This window comes from Onychomys torridus, chromosome 1 (assembly GCF_903995425.1).
Source record: "Onychomys torridus chromosome 1, mOncTor1.1, whole genome shotgun sequence".
Classification (NCBI taxonomy): domain Eukaryota; kingdom Metazoa; phylum Chordata; class Mammalia; order Rodentia; family Cricetidae; genus Onychomys; species Onychomys torridus.
This window is the reverse complement of record NC_050443.1, coordinates 77,124,166-77,149,424: the sequence shown is the minus strand read 5'-3', so window position 1 is coordinate 77,149,424 and position 25,259 is coordinate 77,124,166. Positions and strand designations below refer to the sequence as shown.

Genomic DNA, 25,259 nt, shown 5'->3' with positions numbered 1-25,259 from the left:
GTGCTCTGCGCTGGGCTGCAGCCTGCTTAGCCTTGAGTGAGGAACAAACCAGGGTTCCTGGGAGGTGGAGAAGGGGATGGTGGCTGCTGTGGTGCCGAGCGTGATGATCTGGGAGCAAGGACTGACCTCATTCAAACCCGGGATGCCCGGTCCAGGAGAGGTGGGATGTGGAACTGCCTCGGGTTCATCCACCAGCCCAGCTCGCTGGCTGTAGGAAGGGCAGTAGACAATGCTCCAACATGGCTCTGCTTTCAAACTACCAGGTGTTCAGACTGTGAGACATCTTTCCTGTCCTGTGCATCTCCTGTGAGGAAGCAGGGTCAGCTGAGGGAGAGGAAGTGCGGGGCCCAAGTGTAGGGGGACTACAGGAGCCCCTCTTCTTTGGCCATGCCTGCCACCTGCTCTCTTTCTGGCAGGAGTTGCCCAAGTATCTCCGAGGCTACCACAAGTGCACTCGGGAGGAGGTGCTGCAGCTGGGCGCACTCATCTACAGGGTCAAGTTTGAGGAGGACAAATCCTACTTCCCCAGCATCCCCAAGTTGCTGAGGGAGCTGGTGCCCCAGGACCTCATCCGGCAGGTCTCACCTGATGACTGGAAGCGGGTAAACACAGAAGAGCAGTGGGAATGGGGCCTCCCAGAGTGGGACCTTGGGTATCCCGGGAGTCAGGGCAGCGAGTACTGGCCAGCAGCTAAGGGCAATGCCCCTCCTGTGTGATGAGGGCACCCTTTATTATTCCATCTCTATTTGCTTCATTCTCCCGTCTCCACCAAAGGCTTGCATGGCCCTATGGGATTAGTTTGTCGCATCCTGATTTGTAGGTGACCTGAATTTAATGGTTACCCTGTGATTTGTCTGCACGGAGTGGGTCAGAAGCCAATGGGCTGTGAAGTGGGGACCATGGTAGTTGGCAACACTGTCTAACCCATGCCTGGGTCTGGCAGTGTAGACAGGCAGAAGCAGAGCTGGGAGTGGTACACCCTGCCCCACTTCTTCCTCCACAGTCCATTGTCGCCTACTTCAACAAGCATGCAGGGAAGTCCAAAGAGGAGGCCAAGCTAGCCTTCCTGAAGCTCATCTTCAAGTGGCCCACCTTCGGCTCAGCCTTCTTCGAGGTGAAGGTATGTCTTCGGGAGGTCTTCAGAGGGCAGGAAGGTGCAAAGGGCTGGGCGAGACAGCAGAGACTGGAATGCAGGTGGCTGTGATTGCCTTGAACATCTGGCACAGAAAGGAGAAGCTGCCTTCATTTGACCCACTAAGAAGGACCAGAAGCTTGGCCCAACAAGAGAGGTGCTCATACATAGAGGCTAGAGTGATGGAAGGTGACTTGTACTGTAAAAGTGGTCCCTTGTCAGGTAGCAGATCTGGAGGCTATGCCTGGGGTGAGGAGGAGGCTGTGCCTGGGGTGAGGAGGAGGCTGTGCCTGCAGTGAGGAGGAGGCTGTGCCTGCAGTGAGGAGGTAGTCTAGGGCGGATTCCTGGAGCAGGTGATGCTGGGCTTTCCAGGAAATCCTCAGAGCCCACAGGCCTGAGAGCTCAGATCTGGGCAGGAAATGAAAAAGGCTAAGTGTGGCTGAGGGTGGTGAGAGCAGGTGGCAAGCAGGCGAAGGTCAGGGTCTCCTCAGAGGACAATAGGCCCTGGAGGTCTGGGGCTGGGACGAGAGCACCAGATGGCTGCTCTGCCACTGGGGAACTTTTGGATTGAGAGAAAGGACACAGCAAAACCTCCAGGAGAGCAAGAGGGGAGGGTGGAACCTCTGCTGGGGACCCAGGAGCTGTGGGCAGAGGCAGAAACCAGGAGTCACGGCAGGCCTGGCAGGGCCTTGGTACCTCTGGCTCCACATAGGCAGCAGGCCAGGTTGATTTTGTCCTGGCTAGGCTGGCTTGATGCCTGTCTCCAAACTTCCGTCTTGCTCTGAACCCCCATCTGATGGTGTCTCTGTTTTCTTTGCTAGCAAACTACAGAACCAAACTTCCCTGAGATTCTCTTAATTGCCATTAACAAGTACGGGGTCAGCCTCATTGATCCCAGAACCAAGGTGAGCAGGGCAGGAGTGTGCAGGGTCGGGGGAGGGGGGGAACCAACCAAGGTCCCAGACAGAAGCCCTTTCATCCACTGCCCGCACTGCAAAGCCCCTGGGTACCCATCTCGAAAGGCTGCCTGTGCGTGCTCCATTGACCCATTCAGTTGCTCCACCAAAATTGTAACCTTCAACTTACCATCAAATTCTTGCTGCTAAGTTCCACAAAGTCTTTTTAATGCTCACTTTCTCAATGTCACTGGATGCCACCAGCTGCCACCTCTTTTCAAAATGTTCTCTGCCCATCCATCCTGTCATGGTGGTAAACAGTGCATCATATGCAGGAGTAGCTATGCTCATGCACCAGAAAGGCCAGTCCCAAGATGTCCCCATGTGCTGTGCTCCAGAATAGCTGATGAAAATCACTAATGACAGTCATCTTCCACTAGCTTCACGGCAGCATGGTCACATGGGCTCTCTGTCTTCGTCACCCTTTTGCAGACAGTTTTGGGCTTCTGCTCCACAAGTATACTGTGTCCTTCCAAGGTTCTTTTGTTTTCTTCTCTGTCCCACGTTCTCCTTAAACTCACCTGGGCTGTCTCATTCAGACCAACAGTGGCCAGTGCTCTCAGGCCACGTAAGTTTCTGAATTTGGCCCTAAACACCCAACAGCCTCCAGGGCTTCCTTGGGTGTCCAACGCCAGGCATGGAGAGGAAGCCCCCTGGTAGCGCCACACACAGCTGGCTTCTCCCTCCCTCTTGTTCTGTTCCTCATGTGAGGGCCCAGGACTTCCATGTGGGGGTGTGTGCAGGCTAGAGCAGGGGTTACTGAAGCCAGAGGGCCACACTGTACAGCTGTGTGCCTTCCTGCTCTCCCAGGACATTCTGACTACTCACCCCTTCACCAAGATCTCCAACTGGAGTAGCGGCAACACTTACTTCCACATCACCATTGGGAACTTGGTCCGTGGGAGCAAACTGCTCTGTGAGACGTCACTGGTGAGCATGCTTCCTAGCGCCTGGCATGGGTCCCTACCTATCCTGGTTGGGTCTATTTGGAACCTAGTCTGGGGAAAGTGCTCATTCTGGGGGGCGGGGGGACAAATCGCTCATTCAGCTGCTGGTTTAGTAGCTGGAGATTGAGCAGCTAGATGTGGGCTGTCAGCCCAAGTGTAACAGAGCAGCTGTTAGCAGTGAGATCTCCTCCTTAGAGGAGCCCACACTTCCAAATGCTGCTTAACTGGAGTGTTTGCAGTCACTCCTGGAGGGGGGCATCTAGAATTACGGGGACCACGAGCCTGGGGCTCACGATGGCAAGATGAACGCAGCCCCTCAAGTGTGTCAATGAGGACAGAGTTGCTTTGTTTCTGCACTGTGCCCACTATAGTGTCCTAAGAGTCATGTGTATGAGGGGCTGGCACGTTCCTCTGTGGGGCCTGATTACGTCCTCACCACTGGTTCCAGGGCTACAAAATGGATGATCTCCTGACTTCCTACATCAGCCAGATGCTCACAGCCATGAGCAAACAGAGGAACTCCAGGAGCGCCAGGTGAACAGGAGAATAGGCGCTGGTGGAGGCCCTGGCCGTCTAGGTAGGGAGGCTCGGCTGGGCTCTGACCTGTCTGCCATGAGGTCAGAACTTTCCCGCACCCTCCTCTGGTGCCTGGGTTTGCTTTACCCTGCTTTGCTGTGGCCTCCTGGTGTAAGAGCCTGTGCTCCCTGGACACAGCTCCCGACTCAGACCAGCTCTGTCAAGTGACCTCTTTTGACTTTCTGTGTACTGCTGGGAAGAGGAATGAAGGACAACTCAGCTGTCTCCACCCGAGGGACAATTTAACCATATGTGCATTGAAATGATGCTCTGAAACCCAAGAGACTGACTCGGAGTCCGCAGCACTGGCTCCTGCCATGAGCACTACCATCGAGGCCTGCCTGGAAGACTCCTTCAGTGTCATCTTACTGCTCCCGGGAGAGCTCCTAGACTACCTCCTGAGTCTGGACAAAGCCTCCTGGTTCTACCTGGATCACTTCTGTGTATGACAGTTACATGTCGGGTCCCTGCTAAAATCCCCCGACCACCTGCGGGCATAAAGCATGTGTCTTACCCTCTGGCCTTGTGTTGGTCTTTGCTGCGGGAGAGAACGTGGGGTCAGGACACAGACCTGAGGGGAGTGGTCTGTAGAGCCCTTCTCCCACCTGCCTGACCGAGAGGCTCTGCGTTTGGGTGTTGGCATACGTAAGCCAAGTTGCCCTTGAGTCTTTAAAGAACAGTTGAGACAGGTGGGGTTGGGGAAAAGGAAGGTCAGGGAAGGGCAAGGTCAAGTATGTGTATAAAAGTATGTGTGAGTGTGTGTGTGTATGTATAAAAGTGTGTATAAAAATGTATATTATAAAAGCGTGTATGTGTGTATATAAGTGTGTGTGTATGTGTGTGTATAAATGTGTGTGCATAAAAGTATATGTATGTGTGTGAATAAAAGTGTGTATAAAAGTGTGTGTATACAAATGTATATGTATAAAAGTGTGTGTATGTGTGTGATGTGTGTGTATAAAAGTATGTGTGTGTATAAAAGTATATTATAAAAGTGTGTATGTGTGTGTGTGTGTGTGTGTGTGTGTAGAGGGTAGAGTCTAGGAGAGGGATCACTTCCTGGTTGTTGGGGGTTTTTTTTTGTTTTTTTTTTTTTTAATGTATACAGTGTTCTTTTTGCATGTGTCCCTGAAGGCCAGAAAAGGGCGCCAGATCTCATTACAGAAGGTTGTGAGCCACCATGTGGGTGCTGGGAATTGAACTCAGGACCTTTGGAAGAACAGCCAGTGTTCTTAACCTCTGAGCCATCTCTACAGTCCCACTTCCTGGTTCTTAACCAGGGCGAGTGGAGGCAGAATGGCCCTCACATTGTTCCAGAAGCTTCTCCTTGGTTTATCAAGACATCAATACTACAAAGTATTCCTAAGAATACTACTACTTCCTTGGGTGAAATGCTTACATCCTGTGATGGTGCTTGTGACCAGAATGAGATGTAAGGTCTGGGAGGGACTGGGTAGATCTGGGGCAGGGGCTTCAGACAGGACAGTGACTGGAGTGAGTAGCTACAGATGTGACAGTGAGAACCCCTTTGAGCTCGAAATGTTTGGGACTTCCACCAGGATCTCTGAGATAAGCATCTGGGCCAGCCCTGTCTGTTTGTGTGCCCACCCACCCCTAGGGGGTGCTGTTCCTGATCACTGCACTACATGTGAGGCTAGGGCAGCTGGCTGTACCAATGGAGGCCCCAAACCAAGCAGCCTCCTTTTATGGAGTGATGCTGCGGCTGTTGGGGAGGAGGGAGCCAGCCTGCCCTATAACATTCACATGGCTTCACGGTTAACCAGGATAAATCTGACCCAGGGAGAAGTTGAGGGTATAGTTTGCCCTGTATCTCATGCTGAGGCGGAAGGGTGAGGTCCAGGGGGAGTATGAATGGGTGAAGGTCACATCATAGAACTCAACTCACTATTGTTAACACTGGGCTGAGGGTCACATCATAGAACTCAACTCACTGTTGCTAACACTAGGTGAGGGTCACATCATAGAACTCAAACTCACTGTTGCTAACACTGGGTGAAGGTCACATCACAGAACTCAACTCACTATTGCTAACATTGGGCTGAGGGTCACATCATAGAACTCAACTCACTATTGCTAACACTGGGCTGAGGGGCACATCAAAGAACTCAACTCACTATTGCTAACATTGGGCTGAGGGTCACATCATAGAACTCAACTCACTATTGCTAACACTAGGTGAAGGACACATCATAGAACTCAACTCTATTGCTAACACTGGGCTGAGGGTCACATCATAGAACTCAACTCACTATTGCTAACACTGGGCTGAGGGGCACATCATAGAACTCAACTCACTATTGCTAACACTAGGTGAAGGACACATCATAGAACTCAACTCTATTGCTAACACTGGGCTGAGGGTCACATCATAGAACTCAACTCACTATTGCTAACACTGGGCTGAGGGGCACATCAAAGAACTCAACTCACTATTGCTAACATTGGGCTGAGGGTCACATCATAGAACTCAACTCACTATTGCTAACACTAGGTGAAGGACACATCATAGAACTCAACTCTATTGCTAACACTGGGCTGAGGGTCACATCATAGAACTCAACTCACTATTGCTAACACTGGGCTGAGGGGCACATCATAGAACTCAACTCACTATTGCTAACACTAGGTGAAGGACACATCATAGAACTCAACTCTATTGCTAACACTGGGCTGAGGGTCACATCATAGAACTCAACTCACTATTGCTAACACTGGGCTGAGGGGCACATCATAGAACTCAACTCACTATTGTTAACACTGGGCTGAGGGTCACATCATAGAACTCAACTCACTATTTGCAACAGTGGGCTCCCAGACAATAGGGGCTTCAGATGATTGTTCTCAGCTGTGTTTTCCTGAGAAGGCCAAGGCTGTTTATTTAGTGCTATGGGAGCATGAACAGTAAACCTCAGACATTAGGAAGCAACCTACTGTACGCACATCAGAAAATGAGGGTGGGACCGAGAGCTCCACCCCGGCTCATGTCCATGTCGTCTCTCCTCCGTGGCTGAGGAAAACACTGCTAAGGTACCTGGTCCACAATCTTCATTAGCCTGGGTGACCACAGAGCAGGGCAAATAACACACTGGCTTCCTGAGAAGTTGCCTTTATTAATTACAAGCTGAAGTGACTAGTCACTCCTTTAGCAGGAAAGCATAAGATGAGACAACCCTGCAAGCCCAGAGAGCAACCAGCTCCAGGTTCATGGCCATGCATCATTGGTTGCCCTGGCCTGTCTCCTGAGGTGCATTTCTTACAGAGGTTGGGCCAGAGTGCTGCTCCTTGAAAACCTCAATGGCCCCTGTGTGAGCCTTTTTGACCACATCCTACCATCACCATACTTAGACACAGAGAGGAAGAAGAGGGTAGGTTGAGGTTAAATTTTCTCCAGTGGGAGAAAGAAGACATGGTAAAGGAGAAGTATAGCATATAAACAGAATCCTGGGAGGAGGAGTTAGCTACCTGGGCTACTGTGCTGTTCAGTGAGGACTCTGCTTAGTGAGCCCCTATATGGGTACTGGGAGGGGTTTTGTTCTCTATAGGAACGCTGGTTGTTTGATATTCTACTTGGAAGACACGGTCTTTTTGTGAGAAGCATTAGTGATTTCACATCCCTTTTAGGGGGACTTGGTGGTTTAAGGTTCTTTTTGGGAGCCCTGACTGAGTAATGTCCTCTTTGGGGGGGCCCTTGTATAGTATTCCCATGGGGGTTACTGGTAGTATGACACTAACATCTCCTTTGGGGAGATACTGATGGTTTGAGGTTCTTCTTGGCAAGTCCTAATGGGTCAGTGCTCTCACAGGGGAAAATCTGGTGGTTTCAGAGCCTCCTCTTTGAAGACTGCTGTGAAGTAGAGTGCTTGACTATCTCAGTTTGGTTTGATTTTTGCTCCATGATGGCCGGAAGCTGGCCAGATTTTTTCTACGACTTTCCTTTTGTATTCTTTGTTTCCTTAAGTTCTGTGGGTGAGAGAAAAGATAAACATATTTCTCAGCTGTCACCCTCCAGATTTTTGTTTGCTGTGAGCTCAGTCATTGCTTGTATGTTAGAACTGTTTCCAACCCATCACTGACTTATTCTAAACTTCCAATCTCTGCATAATTTTGTGAAAACTGTACAGATAACCCTGCAGTTCCTCCAGACACAGAAAAATGATTGTGTGATCCAGGGGAGTACTCAGAAGGTAGGACTGACATTGGCTTCAAGTGGCCAGCTGGGATGTCATACTCCTAAATTCCAGCACTTAGGAGGCTAAGGTAGGAGTACCACAAGTTTGAGGCCAGCCTGGGCCCTGTTTCAACCTATCCCTCAAAAAGGAACACTCTCCCCCACCAGAATGGGAGTTTCTAGGAGGAACTTTTACTTGCTTGCCATCATGTTCCCAATACCTCGAAAAATGTCACATACTAGAGGTCAAATACATTCTCCTAATTTGTTGATGGAAAAACTAATAGTGGGGAACCAGGGAATTCAGATCTACCTTCATGTAGAAAATCAACTTTAAACATGGGTTAAGTATAAAGAAAATACTTGTTGAAGTTATTTAATAGAAACTATGGGACCTAAATAAAGAAGAATGTAATAACTCAAGGAGGGACTCTCATTTCCAACTGTATGCTTCCTGCAAGACACTCATTTTAGATATTAAAAACACAGAGAAAGGTAAATGCTTCTAAAAGATAGGTCATACTGACACTAATGAAAAGTCAGAGTTTCTATTAGTATCATATTAAATAGATTTCAGAATAATACTATTACTGACAATAATGAAGGTTGTTTTATTATTGACTTAATTAATATTTATAGTATACCCTGTCCAATTACAAAACACATTATTTTCATATAAACACAGAAAAATCTATAAAGGTAGGCTATATTCTAGGCATAAAAGATCCTGTCTTTAAGATAGATAGATAGATAGATAGATAGATAGATAGATAGATAGATAGATAGACAGTAAAATCATTCCAAGTATATTCTCTGGAAATATAGAATTAAATTAGAAAACAATAGCAACATGTCTGAAGAAGTTGGAACTGTGGGTACAGCTCAGGACTAGAATGTGGACTTAGCAAGAAAAAACCTGAGCTTCAACCCCAGCCTCCACTAAGAATCCCCCAAACACATCTGGAAAATCCTCTAATATTTGGAACGAACAAGTTCATTTTTTTGACATATCAAAATAGTATATATGGGGTATACAGTGGCATTTTAATACATGTATGTAGTATGTAACCAGGTCATAGTAACTACCTATCTAGTACCTCAGATATAGTTCTCTTTTTAAATATATTTTTATTTATTCTTTGACAATTTCATTCACATATAAAGTATCTTAATCCTACCCAACCCAAATTCCCCATAAGACTCCCCCCAGACCCTCCTCAATACTTCTTCCTCTCAACTTAATGTTCTCTTCTATTTCTTAAAAATAGCTCATTGAGTCCAATTAGTCTTGTCTGAATAAGCAAGGGTGCGGGGGCCATTCCTTAGAGCATGGCATTCTCCCTGAAGTCACACCTCCATTTCTATTAGCCATCAGTTGTCAATAGCTCCTCAGCTGTGGGTGGAGCTTCTCTGCATATGCCGGAATGTTTACTGACTGGTTTGATCTTGTGTAGGTCTTGTACAAGGTAACCATAGCTACTCTGAGTTCTTGACGACAGTGGTGATGGCAGGTCCAGAAGACAGCATTTCACAGCTCTCTGCCCCATCCTTGGATTCTCACATTCTTCCTATCCTTCTTCACTGATGCTTCTGAGTCTTGAGGGGTTGAGACAAATGTCCCATTTAGGGACAACCATTTAACAGTCACTTACTGTCAGCACTTTGACGAGTTCTGCATCTCTGCATTAACTGTTGCCCACTGGAGAAAGGAAATTCTCTGCCCCAGGCTGAGGGTGGCACTAGTCTAGTGATATAAACGTAAGTATTTAGAAGGACACTTGACAGCATCTATCCGTCTAGGGAAATAATGGCAGTATGTTCTTCCTTTGGGCCCATGAATTCCTCAGCCATAGGCTTTTGACCAAGTTTATAGTTGAAGAAGTAGTATTAATTCCTCAGAAGTTTGATGAAATTCAGGAGTAAAGCTGTTCAGCCACTGACTTTCCTTCAGAGATGTGATGGTTAATCTCTACTGTCAACATGTCTGGATTTCAAATCACCTTGGAAACACCCCTCGGGTGTGTTTGTCAAGGGTTATCTAGATTAGGTTAGCCGAGGTAGGAAGACCCACCCTAAATGTGGGCGGTGTCATGCCCTGGGCTGAGGGCTCAGACTGCAAAGCCAAGAAAAAGCTAGCTGAGCACTAGAATGCAGCAATATCTGCTTCCTGACTGGAAATGCAACGTGACCAGCTGCCTCAAACTGCATCCCCAATACCTTCCCTGCCCACAGGGGCTGTATCACCTTGAACCACATGCTGAATAAACCCTTCCTCCATTAAAGGCTTTTGCTAGATCAGGTATTTGGTCACAGCAACTAGAGAATTAATACAAGAGAGTTACATTTCCAATTCAGTCTCAATACTCACTATTGTTTTAGGTTTTCCATGTCCTTATAGTTCAATTTTGGTGGTTGCCTATGCCCAGAAGTCTGTTTCTTTTAGGTATTCCAATTTGCTGTACATAATTGTCCATTATTGCCCCAATGATCCCTTATATTCCGTGATGCTAAGTTATGATGTCTCAATTTTCATTGCTGAATTTGAAAACTGGGTCTTTTATCTTTTCAAGAAGCTAATTTTAAGTCTCAATTCTGCTCTGATCTTTGTTATTTCTTGTCTTCTACTAATTTTAGGTTTGCTTGTTATTGCTTTTCTTTCTTACTTTTTAAAAAATTTCTCTTGTTAATTACTGGTCTTATCTATTGATGTCAGAGAAGATATATATTACGATTTCAATTTAAAAATTTTGTTGAGACTTGTTTTTTTCTAACTTTTATGAACTATCCTTGAAAATGCTCTGTGGATGAGAAGAAGGCATATTCAGGAGCTATAGGACATGATGTTCTGCAACTCCTTGGTCTGTTGGGTCTATTACAGGGTTTAATTCTAATGTCCATTGATTTTGTGTGTGGACCATCTGTCTGTCCATACAGGAATGTGTGGTGGTGTTGTATTGCATTCCTTCCTCTTTCACAACCACTGTCTGCTCTTTGTAATTGGTTGCTCCAGCACTGGGTACATATACATTTATGATTACACCCCCTTTTTTTGAATTGGTCATTTATTATTGTTAAGTAGTGACTTCCTTTTTAGTGTGTTTGTTTAAGTAGTCTGTTTCATGGAACATAACTGCTCCTTTTTTGGTTTCCTCTTATATGATAAGTCCTTTTCCATCCCTTCACCTTCAGCCTATGTATCTCTTTACCAGTAAAGAGAATTTCTCATAGGCAGTGTATCTCTGTTTTCCCAGGGGCTGGAGAGATTGTGCTCTGTGGCTAAGAGCACCAGCTGGTTTTCCAGAGAGCCTTGTGTGATTCCCAGCATCTGAATGGTGTAGTTCACACCATGTGATTCCCAATAATCCATAACTCCAGCTCCAGGAGATCTGATATCCTCTTCTGGCTTCCACAGGCAAGAGGCATGCATGTGGCACACCTACATATATGCAAGCAAAACATCTGTACACACCCAAAAATAATTTTAAAAAATCTATTTAGCCAGTCTTTTAATTGGAGATTTCACTCCATTTGCATTCAAGGTCATCACTGATAATTAAAGACATTTTTCTGTTGTTCTGTTAATTTTTCTGATTGTTTTGTATATCCTTTGTTCCTTTCTTGTCCATCTTTGTGCTCTGGTGGGTTCCTGTATTCATGGGACTTTGTTTCCTTTCTCTGTCGTGCATTCGCTCTACTGCTGAGTTTTGCACGTTTTGTGATGGTTATGATCTTTTGCTTCTGTTGTAGGCTCCCGTTAGCATTTCTCGTAAGGCTGATCTAGTATCACTGAATGCCTTCAGGTTTTAGTTGTCTTGAGAAGTCTGTGTCTCTCTTTCACTTCTGAAGGGCAGCTTTGTTGACCCATGCTGTTCTTTGTTGGTTTGTCTTGGTTTTTTGAGACAGGGTTTCTCTGGGTAGCCCTGGCTGTCCTAGAACTCCATATGTAGATCAGGCTGTCCTCGAACACACAGAGATTGGCCTGCCTCTGCCTCCTGAGTGCTGGTATTAAAAGTGTGCACCACCACTGCCCAGATCCATGCTATTCTTACTTGACATTTTTTAATTTGGGTCTTTGAACATATCCCATTCGCCTCCAACCTTTAATGTTTCTATTGAGAAGTCTGTTGTTAATCTTCTAAGGTATTTAATGCTTTCTTTTACTGCTTTTAAAGTTTTTTGGTCTTGTTCATTTGGTAGTTTGACCATAAAACAAATCAGAAAGGATGTTCCTGTCAAATTTATTAAGGTATCCTTTGAATTCCTTGGGCCTTATGGACAGTTTCCCCTGGATTTGGAAAGTTTCTAGTAATTTATTTTACTGAAGAGATTTTTCATTTATTTCTTTAAAAATATTTTAGCTTTTATTTTATTCATATGACTACCTGAATATATATATGCACACCGTGACAACAGAGGCCAGAAGAGAAGGTACTGAATCCCCTGGAACTGGAGTTACTGGATATCCTAAGCCAGCATGTAGACCCTCTGCAGGCATAGTAAGTGCTCTTAACTGCTGTGTCATCGCTCCAGTCCAGTGAAAAGATGTTTTGACGCCTTCCCTGAGCTCCTTTTCTGAAATACCTATAATGTATGTTTGCTTATATAATGCTGTCTCATAAATCCACAAAGTGTTCTCCAATTAAAAATTATTGGATTATTTCAAGACTTTAAACTCAGAAATTTTTTATTCTACCTGATCAATTATGTTGAAGCTCATTACCATGCTTTAAATTTCATTATTGAGTTCTTCAGATCCAGTATTTCTTACTGATTCTTTTTCATGCTATATCCCTTGATGACTTTTTCATTCATATTGTAAACTGTCTTCTTGTGTATCTCACTAAGTTTCCTTAAGCTCACTTTGCTGAATTCTTCCTAGATAATCTGTTTATTTCCACTGGGATCTGTTACTTTGTTCATCTTGAGGAATTGCATTGTCTTATAATTGTTTTATAATTCTTCTTATATTTCTTCAGGAAAGAATATGATGGGTCAATAGTTGCCTCTATCAACACAGGAGAGTGGCTTTTTTTTTTTTTTTTTTGAGACAGAGTTTTATTATATAGCACTGGTTGACTGGTTGACACAGGATTTGCTATATAGACCACACTGCTCTCAAACTTGTACTCATCCTGCTTGTGTCTCCCAAATACTAAGACTGCAGCTGTATGCTACCACATCTAGCCTATAACAGTGGCTTTCATAGAAAATAGGCTTCATTGGTTGATCCATTGTGGATGCAGCTTCTTTGGCCATAATCCACATTTGCAAAGACATTGGAGATCTCTGCCTGGGATGAAAAGGTTGTAGGATCATAACACTAGCTTGGATGCAGCTCCCTTAAGCAGGAATATTGGTATCCAAGGGCTATACAAGCTGACTTGAAGGTTCATCCATGCTAACATGCTCAGGTAACAGTAAGCTGAGAACTGGATGTTCAACTGAGTCTCAAAAACTGTAAGACATGCCATTCAGGAAGAGCTTCTTGGTTACCTTCTGGGGCCTCTGGTGGATAGGGCCATTTGGGTGCTTTCAGATCTTAGAGAACAGACCCTCTTAAGCCTGAGTCAGCTGGTTGCTTTCAGGACAATAGAGGGTGTCATGTGACTATTTGCTGGGGGCTTCTACTGGGCCCAAATGCCTCCAGGACTGCAGGGTTGAGTTTGTGGAGCTGCGGCACAGCTGCATGACCACTTCATGGATCTGGAGGGTCAAGGTCTCAAGGCAGTTCTCTGTAGCAAGAACTTGAGTGGGAGGAAAGCCTGGTGTTGTCTGGGCTCTTTGTGTGGGGAAGTATGGCCGTGTGACAACAACCTTGGAGCTCCTCCAAGTGGGTACAAGCCCTGAGAAGGCTGCTGGGCTCTGCAGAACTAAATCCTTTAGGAGTCTGAAGCATGAATGAGAACTTGTATGGGCCACCTGATTACCTCAGTTCAACCCCAAGACACACATGATGAGAGGCAAGAACCATTCCTCTGGGCTATCTTCTGGCCGCCACATGCATGTTGCGGGGCATGCATACTCACACCCAACACATGTAATAAATAAATAAAATGTAACATATTTTCAGACTTTTTTTTTTTTTTAAGGAAAAGGAAATTAGAAAAGACATCAAAATGAATAAAAATGAACCCACAGTGGTCTCTGTCCCTTCCCAGTGCTATAAAAGAACATCACTGGCCAGGAAGTTTATAGACAACAGAAGCTTACCTGTATTAGCTTTAGGGGCTGAACTGCCAGAAATGGGTGGCACATCTGGCTTCTGGTGAGGGACCTCTGTTGCAATGGTGGTACCTTCTCTTACGTTCTCCAAATTAAATAAACCTGTATTTGCAGGGGTGAGGGAGGAACAGAAGGACAAAAAAGTATGAGGCCACTACATTCAGCTTCTTTTCAAAGAGTATCAAAGCCTCCCATGAGGGTGAAGTTCTCACGTTTAATCTCTTCTCCAAATGCTCACTTCTCAATATGACCACGCTGGGTATAGGCTCCAGCACAGGAATTTTAGAGGGATGCTCACATTCAAACTATAGCAGCAACATGATGTGACCACAGGATCATGGAAGCAGTATTTTAAAAGACGTAGGAAAAGAAGTCTCTAATCAACAACTTCAGCCACCACCTTAAGAAGTTAGCGGTGGCACTTGCCTTTAATCCCAGCACTCTCTGTGAGTTCGAGGCCAGCCTGGGCTACAGAGCAAGATCCAAGACAGGCACCAAAACTACACAGAGAAACTGTCTTGAAAAACCAAAATAAATATATAAATAAATTAAATAAAAATAAAAATAAAAGAAGTTAGAAAAGGAAGAGCCGATCGACCCTAAAGCAGGACAGAGAAAATAATGAGGGTAAGAGAAAAACCAAAACCCAAAGCTGAGTCTTTAAAGGGAACCCCCTCCCCCAAGAAAACTGATTAAACTCTAGCTAAGTTGATAAATAATAATTTAAAAAAGGCATAAAACACCAATACTGGGAATAAGTTGGCGGACATCAGAACAGATAGGACAGATATTAAAAGAGCATAAGAACTGAGCACAGTGACAATTATGATTATCTCAGCACCTGGGAGGCAGAGGAAGGAAGGTTGGGAGTTTGAGCCCCTCTTGGGCTACATAGCAAGACCCTGTGCCAAAACTTCCACTAAATTGAAAAAGAAAGAACTCAGAAAATGTAAATATGAAAAAGGAGACTAAAACATACTACGCTAATAAATCTAAGTTTTTGGAATGTTTTTAAAGTGTCCTCGAAAGATACAGAGTACTGAAGAAATAATCCCATTACTTTACTATGAAGAAAACATAGTGCAGGTATAGATGGCTTCACAGAAGAGCAGAGAGTATGTTCTAAGCAGCTAACATTGCTATGAGATTAAAACAAAGAAATTACAAGAAAAATATAACACAATATTGCTCATGAAAACAGACACAAAACCCCCAAGAAAATTTTTCAAATAAAAATCCACATACATCAGGTACAGTCTATTCCAAAGACACAAGGCCATTTCAACATTGGACAAATCAATGCAACTCACTAAAAGAGAACAAAGTACTTACAAAGGAAACCCACATAACCGTATCAGTAGCTTCAGAAGAAGCATTGAAAAATCCAAAGTATATTCATAAATGATTTTTTAACACATTAGTCACAGAAAATACATTTTTTAACCTGATAAGGGGTATTTATGGAAAAACTTCAGGTACTATCATGCCAAAGGCTTTTCTATTGGCATGGGCATCCACTCTTACCACTCACAAAGTAGTTGTAGTTCTAGCCAATGTGATAAGGCAAGAAAAAGAAAACAAAGGCATCCAGACAGGAAGAAGTGAAATTTTACAGAAGGCATGGACCACATATGTAGGAAACTAGAACCTAAAATAAACTCATTAGAACTAATAAGTTAACTTCATAAGATTTCAGAATATGAGGATGATAATCAAATGCATTTCTAGATACCCAACAATAAACTGGAAATTACAATTTTAAAGTACCATCTTTAATAGTATAAAATGTAATATTTAGAGATAAATCTGATAGTTATGTAAGGTGTAAAAATCACAAAGTCTTGCTAAAAATAATTTCAGAAAGTCTAAGTAAATAAAGAGATGCATATCCAGCCTTCAATACATTTCACAACTGTAGTTTCAACTAGATAAACCACATTCACTAGATTATGAAACAACTGCATTAAAAACATCATGCCTGTACTAAACATGCACAGGCTTCTTGCCCTTTGTCCATAAACAGCACAGCATGTCAACTATTTATCCTCCCTATACCCTACCTACACAGTGCTTGATGTTACAAGTAATGCAGAGGTGATTTAAAGAATGGGCAGGGCTATTTCTTTTTGTTTCTTTGTTTGTTTCTGTTTTTGTTTTTTGAGATAGGGTTTCTCTGTGTAACAGTCCTGGCTGTCCTGGAACTCCTTTTGCAGACCAGTCTGGCCTTGAACTCACTGAGCTATGCCTGCCTCTGCCTCCCAAGTGCTGGGAAAGGCATGCACCACCATGTTTCAAGATATTAAGACATTCTATATAAGGACTGGAGCACCCTTGGATTTTGGTATTTTTCAATTCTCTACAGATACCACAACTGCACTCTATTCATGCACTGTGAAAATTGAAAATTAATATAATTAAGATACCATGTTTCTCTAAACTGATGTTCAGATTTTGACACAATTACAGATGCCTTAGAATATATTTATTATTATTGTGTGTATGTGTGCATACACAATAAGAATAACAGAAGTTGATAGGCCAACAAGAAGGCAAAGTGTGTAAAGCTGCTCACTTCCAAGCCTGACAACTTAAATTCAATCTCCAAGATTCACATGATGGAAAGAAAGAATTGATTCCTGCAAGCTCTTTGACCTTTTCAGACTTGCTTATGTCTGACAATGATACATATTGTATACAAACATTCATGGCAATTTTTTTATGTCCGCAGATTGGAAACAATTCAAATGTCTGTTAATGTGTGACCAGATAACTAAATTTTGGTTTCTGCTGCTGCTGTAACAAAATACACACTACTGGTACTACATTAAAATAAATTAGATAGATAGATAGATAGATAGATAGATGATAGATAGATAGATAGATAGATAGATAGATAGATAGATGGTACCCCCAGTGATTCAACTATCTGCTACTAGGCTCCTCTTTCTTAAAGGTTTCACTGTCTTCTAATCCCAATATAATGAGAATCAATATGATAACTTCTAGAGAACAAACCACAGCACAAGAAAGAAGGAACTATTGACACAGACAGCATGGGAAATCTGAAGCGATTACACTGAATGAGGGGAGCTAGATGAAAACTACTACATGGGGCTGGAGAGATGGCGCAGAGGTTAAGAACACTGGTTGTTCTTCCCGAGGTCCTGAGTTCAATTCCCAGCACCCACATGGTGGCTCACAACCATCTGTAATGAGATCTGGCTCCCCCTTCTGGCCTTTAGGGATACATGCAAACAGAACACTGTATATATAATAAGTACATAAATCTTATTTTTATAAAAAAAAACTACTACATAATATTGGTTCTGTTTACGTAGATTTTTGGAAAATGCAAGTTATGTGATGGAAGCAGGTCAGTAATAAGAAACTCGTGCGTCAGGGTGGTGGTGGCACAGCACTCAGGAGGCAGAGGCATGTGGATCTCTGAGTTTGAGGCTAACCTGGTCTACAAAGTGAGTTCCAGGACAGCCAGAGCTACACAGAGAAACCCCATGTTGAAAGCCTCCGCCCCTCCCCCAAAAAGAGAGAAAGAAACTAACGTGTACAGCATAGGATTATCCTGAATAGGGCTGGAGAGATGGCTCAGCCGTTAAAGGCTAGGCTCACAACCAAAAATATAGGATTATCCTGAATAAAACAAATAAATTTAAATAGGTTAAAAATAAAGACTAACAGTCTCTAAAAATCCATGTGACTGGAATTAGAACCTGTGAAGAGGGGAGAAACAGGTTTTTGAAGGAAATAAAAAGAATGAAAATCTTCCAATTTGGTTTAAAAAACTATACTGATAGATACAAAATTTTCAGCAAATCCTAAGCAGGATACAAATCTGTATTTGTATGTGTGTCCTCCACATAGAGGTTAATTAAAATCTAATTACCAAAAATCAGTCACAAAAGGAACAATTTCAAAAACCAGCTAGAGGAAAAAACTGGGCATGTCACAGAGGACCAAAAACCTGAACAGTTGAGAAATTTCATGAAACTGAAGACAGAGGTAGCAGATGCCCTCTGAGGGAAGAGGTGGCATCTTTTAAGTAGCTGTGATGTAAGATGTGGTACCCTGGTTAGTGGCTCACATCAGTGATTATAGCATTCAGAAGGCAAAGTCAGGAGGATCAAGACTTGGAGGCTATCCTGGGCTCCAGAGTGAGACCTGTCTAAGAAGGCTGTGACACTCTGTTTTGTTCCTCAGCCAAGAATGATCTGGGCTGTGGTTTTTGCCAACGTCTTGACTCTGTCCAGTCTTTGTTCTTTTCTGACTCTATATTTGGTCCTGTATCCTCTGGATATGTCTTGGAGCTCCAAAATGGCCTTTTATTACATTTACTTTCTGCTCAGATCAGGTAAATTCGTTTCTGTAACTATGAACTGTTTTAAGAACTGTATAAATCTGAATGATAGAAGTTGCAAGCATGCCTTAGAAAAATTACCAAGTTTAACTTGAGCCTATTCCATTGAAATGCTGATAAGAAAGTAAGGTGAGTAGAAAATAAATCTAAAGTAGTTGCTGTTTTTAATGGTTCAGGGGAAGTCAAGGAAGGAAGGGTTTGTTTTGGCTCATGGTTTGTGGGAGACAGTCCATCATGGCTGGGAAGGTGTGGCAAAGAGAGCATGAGGCAGATGGTCACACTGAGACCACAGGGAAGAAGAAGAAGTGGGATGGTTGCTGATGGCCACCCGGCTTTCCTGCTCCTTTCCTTCCTTCTATTCCATCTGGGCACCTAGCCCATGCTTAGGGTGGGGTTTCCTTCCTCACTTAAACCTGTCTGGAAATGGTCTCATAGGCACACCCTGATAGGCACACATTAGGTGTGCTTCCTGGGTGATTCTAAAATCCTGTCAAATTGACAAGAACAATTAACCATCACACATGGCTTCTAAAATTAGCGATTCACTGTGAGATTACTCAGCCTCTAAGAACTAAACACCAACTTCCCTTCCCCTCCTTTGCTGGGCCTATCCAACTTCCTCAGTGAGAGGTTTCAAACCTGGGGCAAATGGCTGAGGTGCCTATTTAACATACTGAAGTGGACCTGGCTGCCAGGTTCTCCCAGCATCCCTCAGTCCCTACATGTTACAGAACCCTCCTGGCTGCTATACCCTGCTCCCTACCCAGGGGCTGTGCTGCCCTTCCCCTGCTGCCCTTTCCTATATAATCGAGCTATTTTGCTACACTGGTCCTTTTGGCTTTTTTGTCTACCCTTCACCCTCCTGGCCTCTTGGTGGGGCTCTCCCCTCCCTCCCTCCCTCCCTCTTGTCACATGGCCTGGCTCAGGGGCATGTTCACTCTGGACACTCCCAGATGTCTCTGCCTGTCTCTCTCTCCCTTTTAGCTACAATAAACGTTTTCCTCCACCATACCTAGGAGCAGACTTGTCCTTCCTTTTCTTTTTTCATTCATCTGGTGCTGAAACCCAGGAGTGGTATAAATGAGTTCCCTCTCAAAGAACTCGGCCATTCCAAAGCAAGCGCCTGACCTGACTCTCCTATGGTATGTACGAATCATCCGTTTGTTTCTGCTGGTTTCTGCCACCCACATGAATGGATTGAAGCTCTAGAGTTGGATTCTTGAGCTGCTGCTTACCTCTGCCTGCTTTCTAATTGCTTGCCTCGCTCATCTTTCTGGGCTCTGGCCGCTAGGTCTTCAACAAGGGCACCTACATGTTTCTCTGGCTCCCGCAGCCTGCTACGCCTCTGGCCTGCTACACCCATGTGGGCATCTCCTTTTCTCCTGCTCTTGTCCCTTCCCTTCTCTTGGAGATGTGCCACCTCAGAGCTCCTTGCCTTGTCCACTTTTACTACGAAAGCCACACTAGTGGGCTGGAAGGTTCCTTTCTCCCCCAGTGGGCTCCAATCACAAGGACAAGGGACGCCTCTCCTCTGTGATTTAGGACATTTCTCTCTGACAAGTTTCCCATTCTGCTTGGGGACACCTGGATGGAAATCCTTGTCACGACACTTTAATCACCTCAGCTAAGCTAGCTTTCTCTTGAAATATTTTTTCTAAATAAACGTTTTCTATCTGAATGAAAACAAAGGGAGGGGACATGACTGCTCCTAGGAATAGCTGAGGAGATCCATTGCAGATATGAGGGGAAAGCAGCCAGAGCGTAGACCTTGATATGCTAATAGGCACCACAGGCAGAGGTTAACAGAAGGGCTGTATGTCCCTTTTGCCAGAGATAAAGAAAATTACTATTTTCAGTTCCTGAGAGAATGCTGACTTCTGTCTAAATGCCAGACTTTGGGAAAAGGAATTTCTTGAGACTTAACACCATCCTTTCCTAGAGATCTAGCTTTATCATTCCCTGTTTGAACTCATTTGTCATTTCCTATTGTTGGCAGCAGAGACTAGACTACAGCCCAACATTCCAGGGCCTATAAAGTGTTCTTTTTGTATTCTGCAACAAACAGCATCCACATAAAGCCCAATAAAGCACGCTTGGCCCTCACAGGCATGGTAGATACTCTGCCCTGGATCTGGGTACCTGGTTCATTCATATCAACTGCAGCATTTGCTTGCTGCCTCGCTGGCTGAACGGGACAGCCCCTGCTCTCTCTTGGGCCACCCAGCACAGAGCATTTCCAGTTCTCTTCAATTGCTCTAGGTTTTCCCGGCACAAAGTAGGTACCCAATAATGTAACTCATGAACATACAAAGACATGAGCAAATAAACACATGTTCTAGAAATCTCCCAGGGATATGTGCTTAGATCTACAGTCTGAAGTGAAGAGTTCTCCAGAACCTATTCCAGTTTAGATAGTTCTGCCCCTTGGTGTCTGCAGGGGACTGGTACTGTGATTACTTAGGGAAACAAAGTGTAAACATCCACATCTCTTCTGTAGGGTGCATATACACCCATGCACACCTTCCCCCATACTTTACATCATCTTTAGATTATCTGAAGTGCCAAAATGATGTAAATGCTGTATAAATGGCTACACTGTGTTGTTTAGGAAATGCAGTCATGTGCCTGGTAAGGATGTTTCAGTCATCATGATTGAACCGGTTACAAAAAGTCCCAACAGAGCTGAAAATTCTTACTTAGTGACGCTGATGCCATCCTAACTGACAGCAAAGTGTAGTTAGTACACAGTTATGAGGATGCCAGCTACATAACAGGTATAGTTTGTAATTTGTGGCCATGGTAACACATGGCTACATTGTCATATTTATGTATTTTATTGTTATTTTCACATGCTACTTAAGCCAGGCAGCTAAATTTCACATTGTCAAGTCTCAAGACTACCTACATCGTTTTTCACATGATTTATTTAATATCATACTGTTTCATCCATCTTGGCCCTAGGAGTAATACTCATACACACACACACACACACAGAGGGGGGGATATTAAATGCACTCTCTGATGTTTGCACAATGGTAAAATAAGGTAAGCAAGCTCTTTTTGGAAAGCACCCCATTCTGAAGTCTGAGGACTGACAAGAAGAAAGCTGTGTCGTCAATAACCAGCACGCCTTACAGGCCTAACTACATAACCAGGTCAGCAACAACCTCACTTTGGCTTCTACTGGTGCTTGGTTGGGTTTGCAGATGGGAACTGAAGAACAAATGGACTGACTAAATTTCCCTGCTTCTTCCTGGTCCCCAACCCTCAATTCCCATACACCCTTGCCTCTCATCAGGGACCTGAAGAGCAGGACCTGTCTTCTCGAGGCCATGGGGACAGAGAGGAAGGAAGGAGCAAGGGTTTTGACTTTACCTGTAGATGCAGTGATGGCTTCTTCAAGCCACCTTTCTTTTTTAAGCTCTTTTATCCTAGAAGGAAGCATACCATGCGTCAGCTCGTAGGCCTCTTTAAACAGCACCATCAAGGCAGTGGCCAAAGAGACTCATTACCCAGCCAGACTCTCACCTGAGCGAGTGCCTGTGCCTCTCCCCTTTAACAGGCAAGGTGCCCGTCAGAATGATAGCTCTGAAGAACTTTGGTCTGCCCTAACTTTCATCCTTCTTCTGGGCTGTTGGTTCTCTCTTTCATCTCAAGACCACAATCGTGGGCTGTAGAGATGACTCAGTGATCAGCTCTTAGCACTGGCTGCTTCTCCAGAGGACCCAGATTTGATTATCAGCACCCATCTGGTGGCTCACAACCCATCTGTAACTACGGTTTCAGGGAATCTGATGCCATCTCTGGCTTCTGTGGGTAGGAGGCACACAGACACACACATGCAGCCAAAACAAACACCCCCCACCCACACACAATAGTAAAATATTAAAAACAAACTAACCCAAAATCCTGTATCTTTTGCCTGAAAGGATTCTTAAATGTCGTTTTCTAGGCAGACATAAAAAGGAGTGTGGTCCAGGAAGAAAAATCAATTTTTCTCAAGATCATCCCTCAACTGAGACATGAAGCCAGGGCTACACCCCAGTGCTCCTGGTCTGTGTGCCCTGCTCTGCCAGTTCCTACCAGGAGGGGGTGGAGGCCCTTGTTCTGGACAGGTTCAGGCCCTGCTCTTTCCCACCAGGTCAACTGACTCCATAGGAAATGCTGGCTGGGCTCCAGTGAGAGTCCTCATTTGAAAAGGGGGGGAGGGAGAGGCTGCAGACAGTGAAATAAGAGACCCAGACGCACCTTGCCATGGAAGGCCTCAGAAGAAAATAACCCTTTTCTCAATTTTCTGGAGGAACTCATTTATTACTTTTACTTAGAAAAAAATTTCATTTAGAATTATAAATATATACTTACCAGTGATAACAAAATACAAAGCCAATGATAATCACAGAAGCTGTAACCATGAAAAACCACATGAACGTATAGTTTCCTGGCGTCTGCAAAACATGAACAAAACAAAGTCGAAGAACTTGATGGTTGGAAGGTTTGAAGTCCCTTGCTCATCACTCGGGCTGAGGGCCTAGAGGAAGTGGGGACATCGAGACTCTCTCCAGCTCCTCTAACAGTCACCCACATACATGCAAGGAATCTGCAAGGGCTAAAATGTACCATGCCCTTCATCTTCCTTGACTTTCAAAGTAGACATTTGTAGAAATCGCCAAGAAGTCACACACCCAGTCTGCTCTGGACCCAGGACTCCACGCCATGTTATCTGACATCTTGTACTCGGTTTCTGTAACATGGTCTCCAAAATCTAACTCACACCCATATTGTTTGGGAAGCCTTCAGCAATGCAGTTTTCTAATGCTACCGATAGACCTAAGGGATCAAAACCATCAGGTTCAGCAGCCCCAAGTGACAGGGAAGCAACTGGTCTACGAACCAGCATCTGGCACCACTGTTCTGATTTAACATTCTTCACAGAAATGCTGAACTATATGTAATTCCCTCTGACTCACACACTGGCCCCTCAAGACTCTGCCAAGAACAACTCTTTGCCCCAGCACTCTGGGAGCTCTGTCTCCTGTACTGGTTCACACGAATTTCCGAATCTCTGGCTTGATTTCCCCCTCTCCTCGTGGCTCCCATGTTACTCGAAGTTACAGAAGCTGCTGCTGTTTAGTCTTTAAGTGTTTCCACTCTCATGCTTAACTTTCAAGGAGCAAAAGTAAACTTCTCTTTAAAAAAGGATTTTATTCTTGCCACATGTGTACAGACAGGCTTCTGCAGAATCCAGAGGGGGACGCTGAATCCCCTGGACCTGGACTCCCGGACAGTTGCAAGCTGTCTGCTATGGGTGCTGGGAGTGAAACTTAAGTCCTTTACAAGAGCAGTAAGCACCCTAACTAACACTGAGCCAGCTCTTCAATTCCTAGACTGCTTTCCAGTGGGGAACGGTAGAGTGTGTCTATAGTCCCAGCTTTCTTCCCACAATATTTCCTGTGACTGTTGTTGCTGCCATACCTCGTGTGTGTGTGTGTGTGTGTGTGTGTGTGTGTGTGTGTGTGTGTGTGACTGTGCTTGCACATGCTCAAGCCTACAATAACAAAGCTCCGGAGTCAGACCCCACTGTGAATCTTACATCATGAGAACATGGACCAAGACACCTGGGAGCTTCAATTTCCTCATGGGTTTAATAATAACAACAGTGTCAAATTTGGGAGCTTAAACTGCATGCAGCATGTAAAGGGCATTGTGAAGATTCAACAGACAAAGAGCCCAGAAGAGTCTGGTTGAAGAAGGGAGAAGTCACCTCTCCATTACTCACAGATGTCTCTATTCTGAAGCAGTTTTAACAGGGAACTACCCAGGGTAGGGGAACACAGCACAATCATACCAGGCTTTGAGTGGTCTGGACAAGCAGCTCACCATGAAGAAGAGAGGGTGATTAAGCTGATTCAGGACCTGGATGTTGTCTGTGGTCACAGAGTTGATCCTATAACACCAGGCCAATGAGAAGAGCCAAGGCTCATTGACAGTGTACACATTGATGTGGATTTTAGCTGCCTTATAGTGTCTGGAACAAAAACAGCCCACAGAGGATTTCAGCTCAGTTGTACTCTTAACAATGAAAGGGGAATAACCACGTTTGTGAAAAGCTACTGCCTAAATCACTGGACAAATAGCTGCTCCAAGGACAACCTAAGATTTACTGTGACAGACTAGGCTCAGGTATGGGCTGCTCTAGTCTGCCCCTCTGGCACAGGTTGTAGCAGAGTGCTGGTTAATAAAATGTCCACAAGGGATGGGCGTGGTGGGATGCAGCAAAACAAAAAAAATGGAAAGAGAAAAAGAGAAAGAATGGGGGAATAATAGCAGACAGGAAATCCTTCTTTGTAGCATTTACAAATTTGCAGATATTCCCACTACAGCCAATTTCAAGCTACAGCTGAGAAAACCAATTTGTGGAGCAGCACCTGGCTCCCAAGTGGCTGATTCTACAAGCTGTTATCTGTCACCTCCGGTATCACTTCCCACCCTGACTGATGACCTGCTCACTTACCATTTGCGTGGTTTCACTTAAGTGAGCTACAGCAGAAACTACTGTAATCCCATCCTTCTCTGTGTATCCAGACCTAGCTCAAACCTAGCTGTGTAAGCATAAATATTAATTGAAAGAAGAGAGTAAACATTGGTGTGATGAATGCTTTAACATTTAACTATAAAGAACTTTTTTTAAAACAAGAATTGCGTGGGGAAATGAAACCCAGCTTTTCATAAGACACTTCGTGTCAGTGGACCTTTTGCCTGACCCATGGAGAAGGAAGGGAATAAGTAAAGGAAGGACCTAGCAAAGTAAGGCTAGTTGTTCAAGAATTCGAGTTCTCAGAAAACACACCTGCTGCCGCTTTGCCAG

The 25,259-nt window shown here is 44.4% G+C and overlaps 2 protein-coding genes across 2 annotated transcripts in view; one reads left to right on the top strand and one right to left on the bottom strand.

Annotated features, from left to right (window-relative positions):
- The window catches only part of Myo7a (myosin VIIA), a 70,521-nt gene extending 66,390 nt beyond the window's left edge, over positions 1-4,131 (top strand). Inside the window, exons 45-49 of the mRNA XM_036175115.1 lie at positions 417-602; positions 1,004-1,120; positions 1,954-2,037; positions 2,899-3,018; positions 3,484-4,131. Coding sequence (XP_036031008.1) covers positions 417-602; positions 1,004-1,120; positions 1,954-2,037; positions 2,899-3,018; positions 3,484-3,573 — 597 coding nt within the window. The 3' untranslated portion in view covers positions 3,574-4,131. The remainder of the gene's footprint in view (positions 1-416; positions 603-1,003; positions 1,121-1,953; positions 2,038-2,898; positions 3,019-3,483) is intronic.
- Positions 4,082-25,259, bottom strand: part of Gdpd4 (glycerophosphodiester phosphodiesterase domain containing 4) — a 74,336-nt gene continuing 53,158 nt past the window's right edge. Inside the window, exons 13-16 of the mRNA XM_036174992.1 lie at positions 24,272-24,419; positions 22,757-22,839; positions 21,770-21,825; positions 4,082-4,149 (exon numbers count right to left, since the gene is read on the bottom strand). Of these exons, the coding sequence (XP_036030885.1) occupies positions 4,082-4,149; positions 21,770-21,825; positions 22,757-22,839; positions 24,272-24,419 (355 nt within the window). The remainder of the gene's footprint in view (positions 4,150-21,769; positions 21,826-22,756; positions 22,840-24,271; positions 24,420-25,259) is intronic.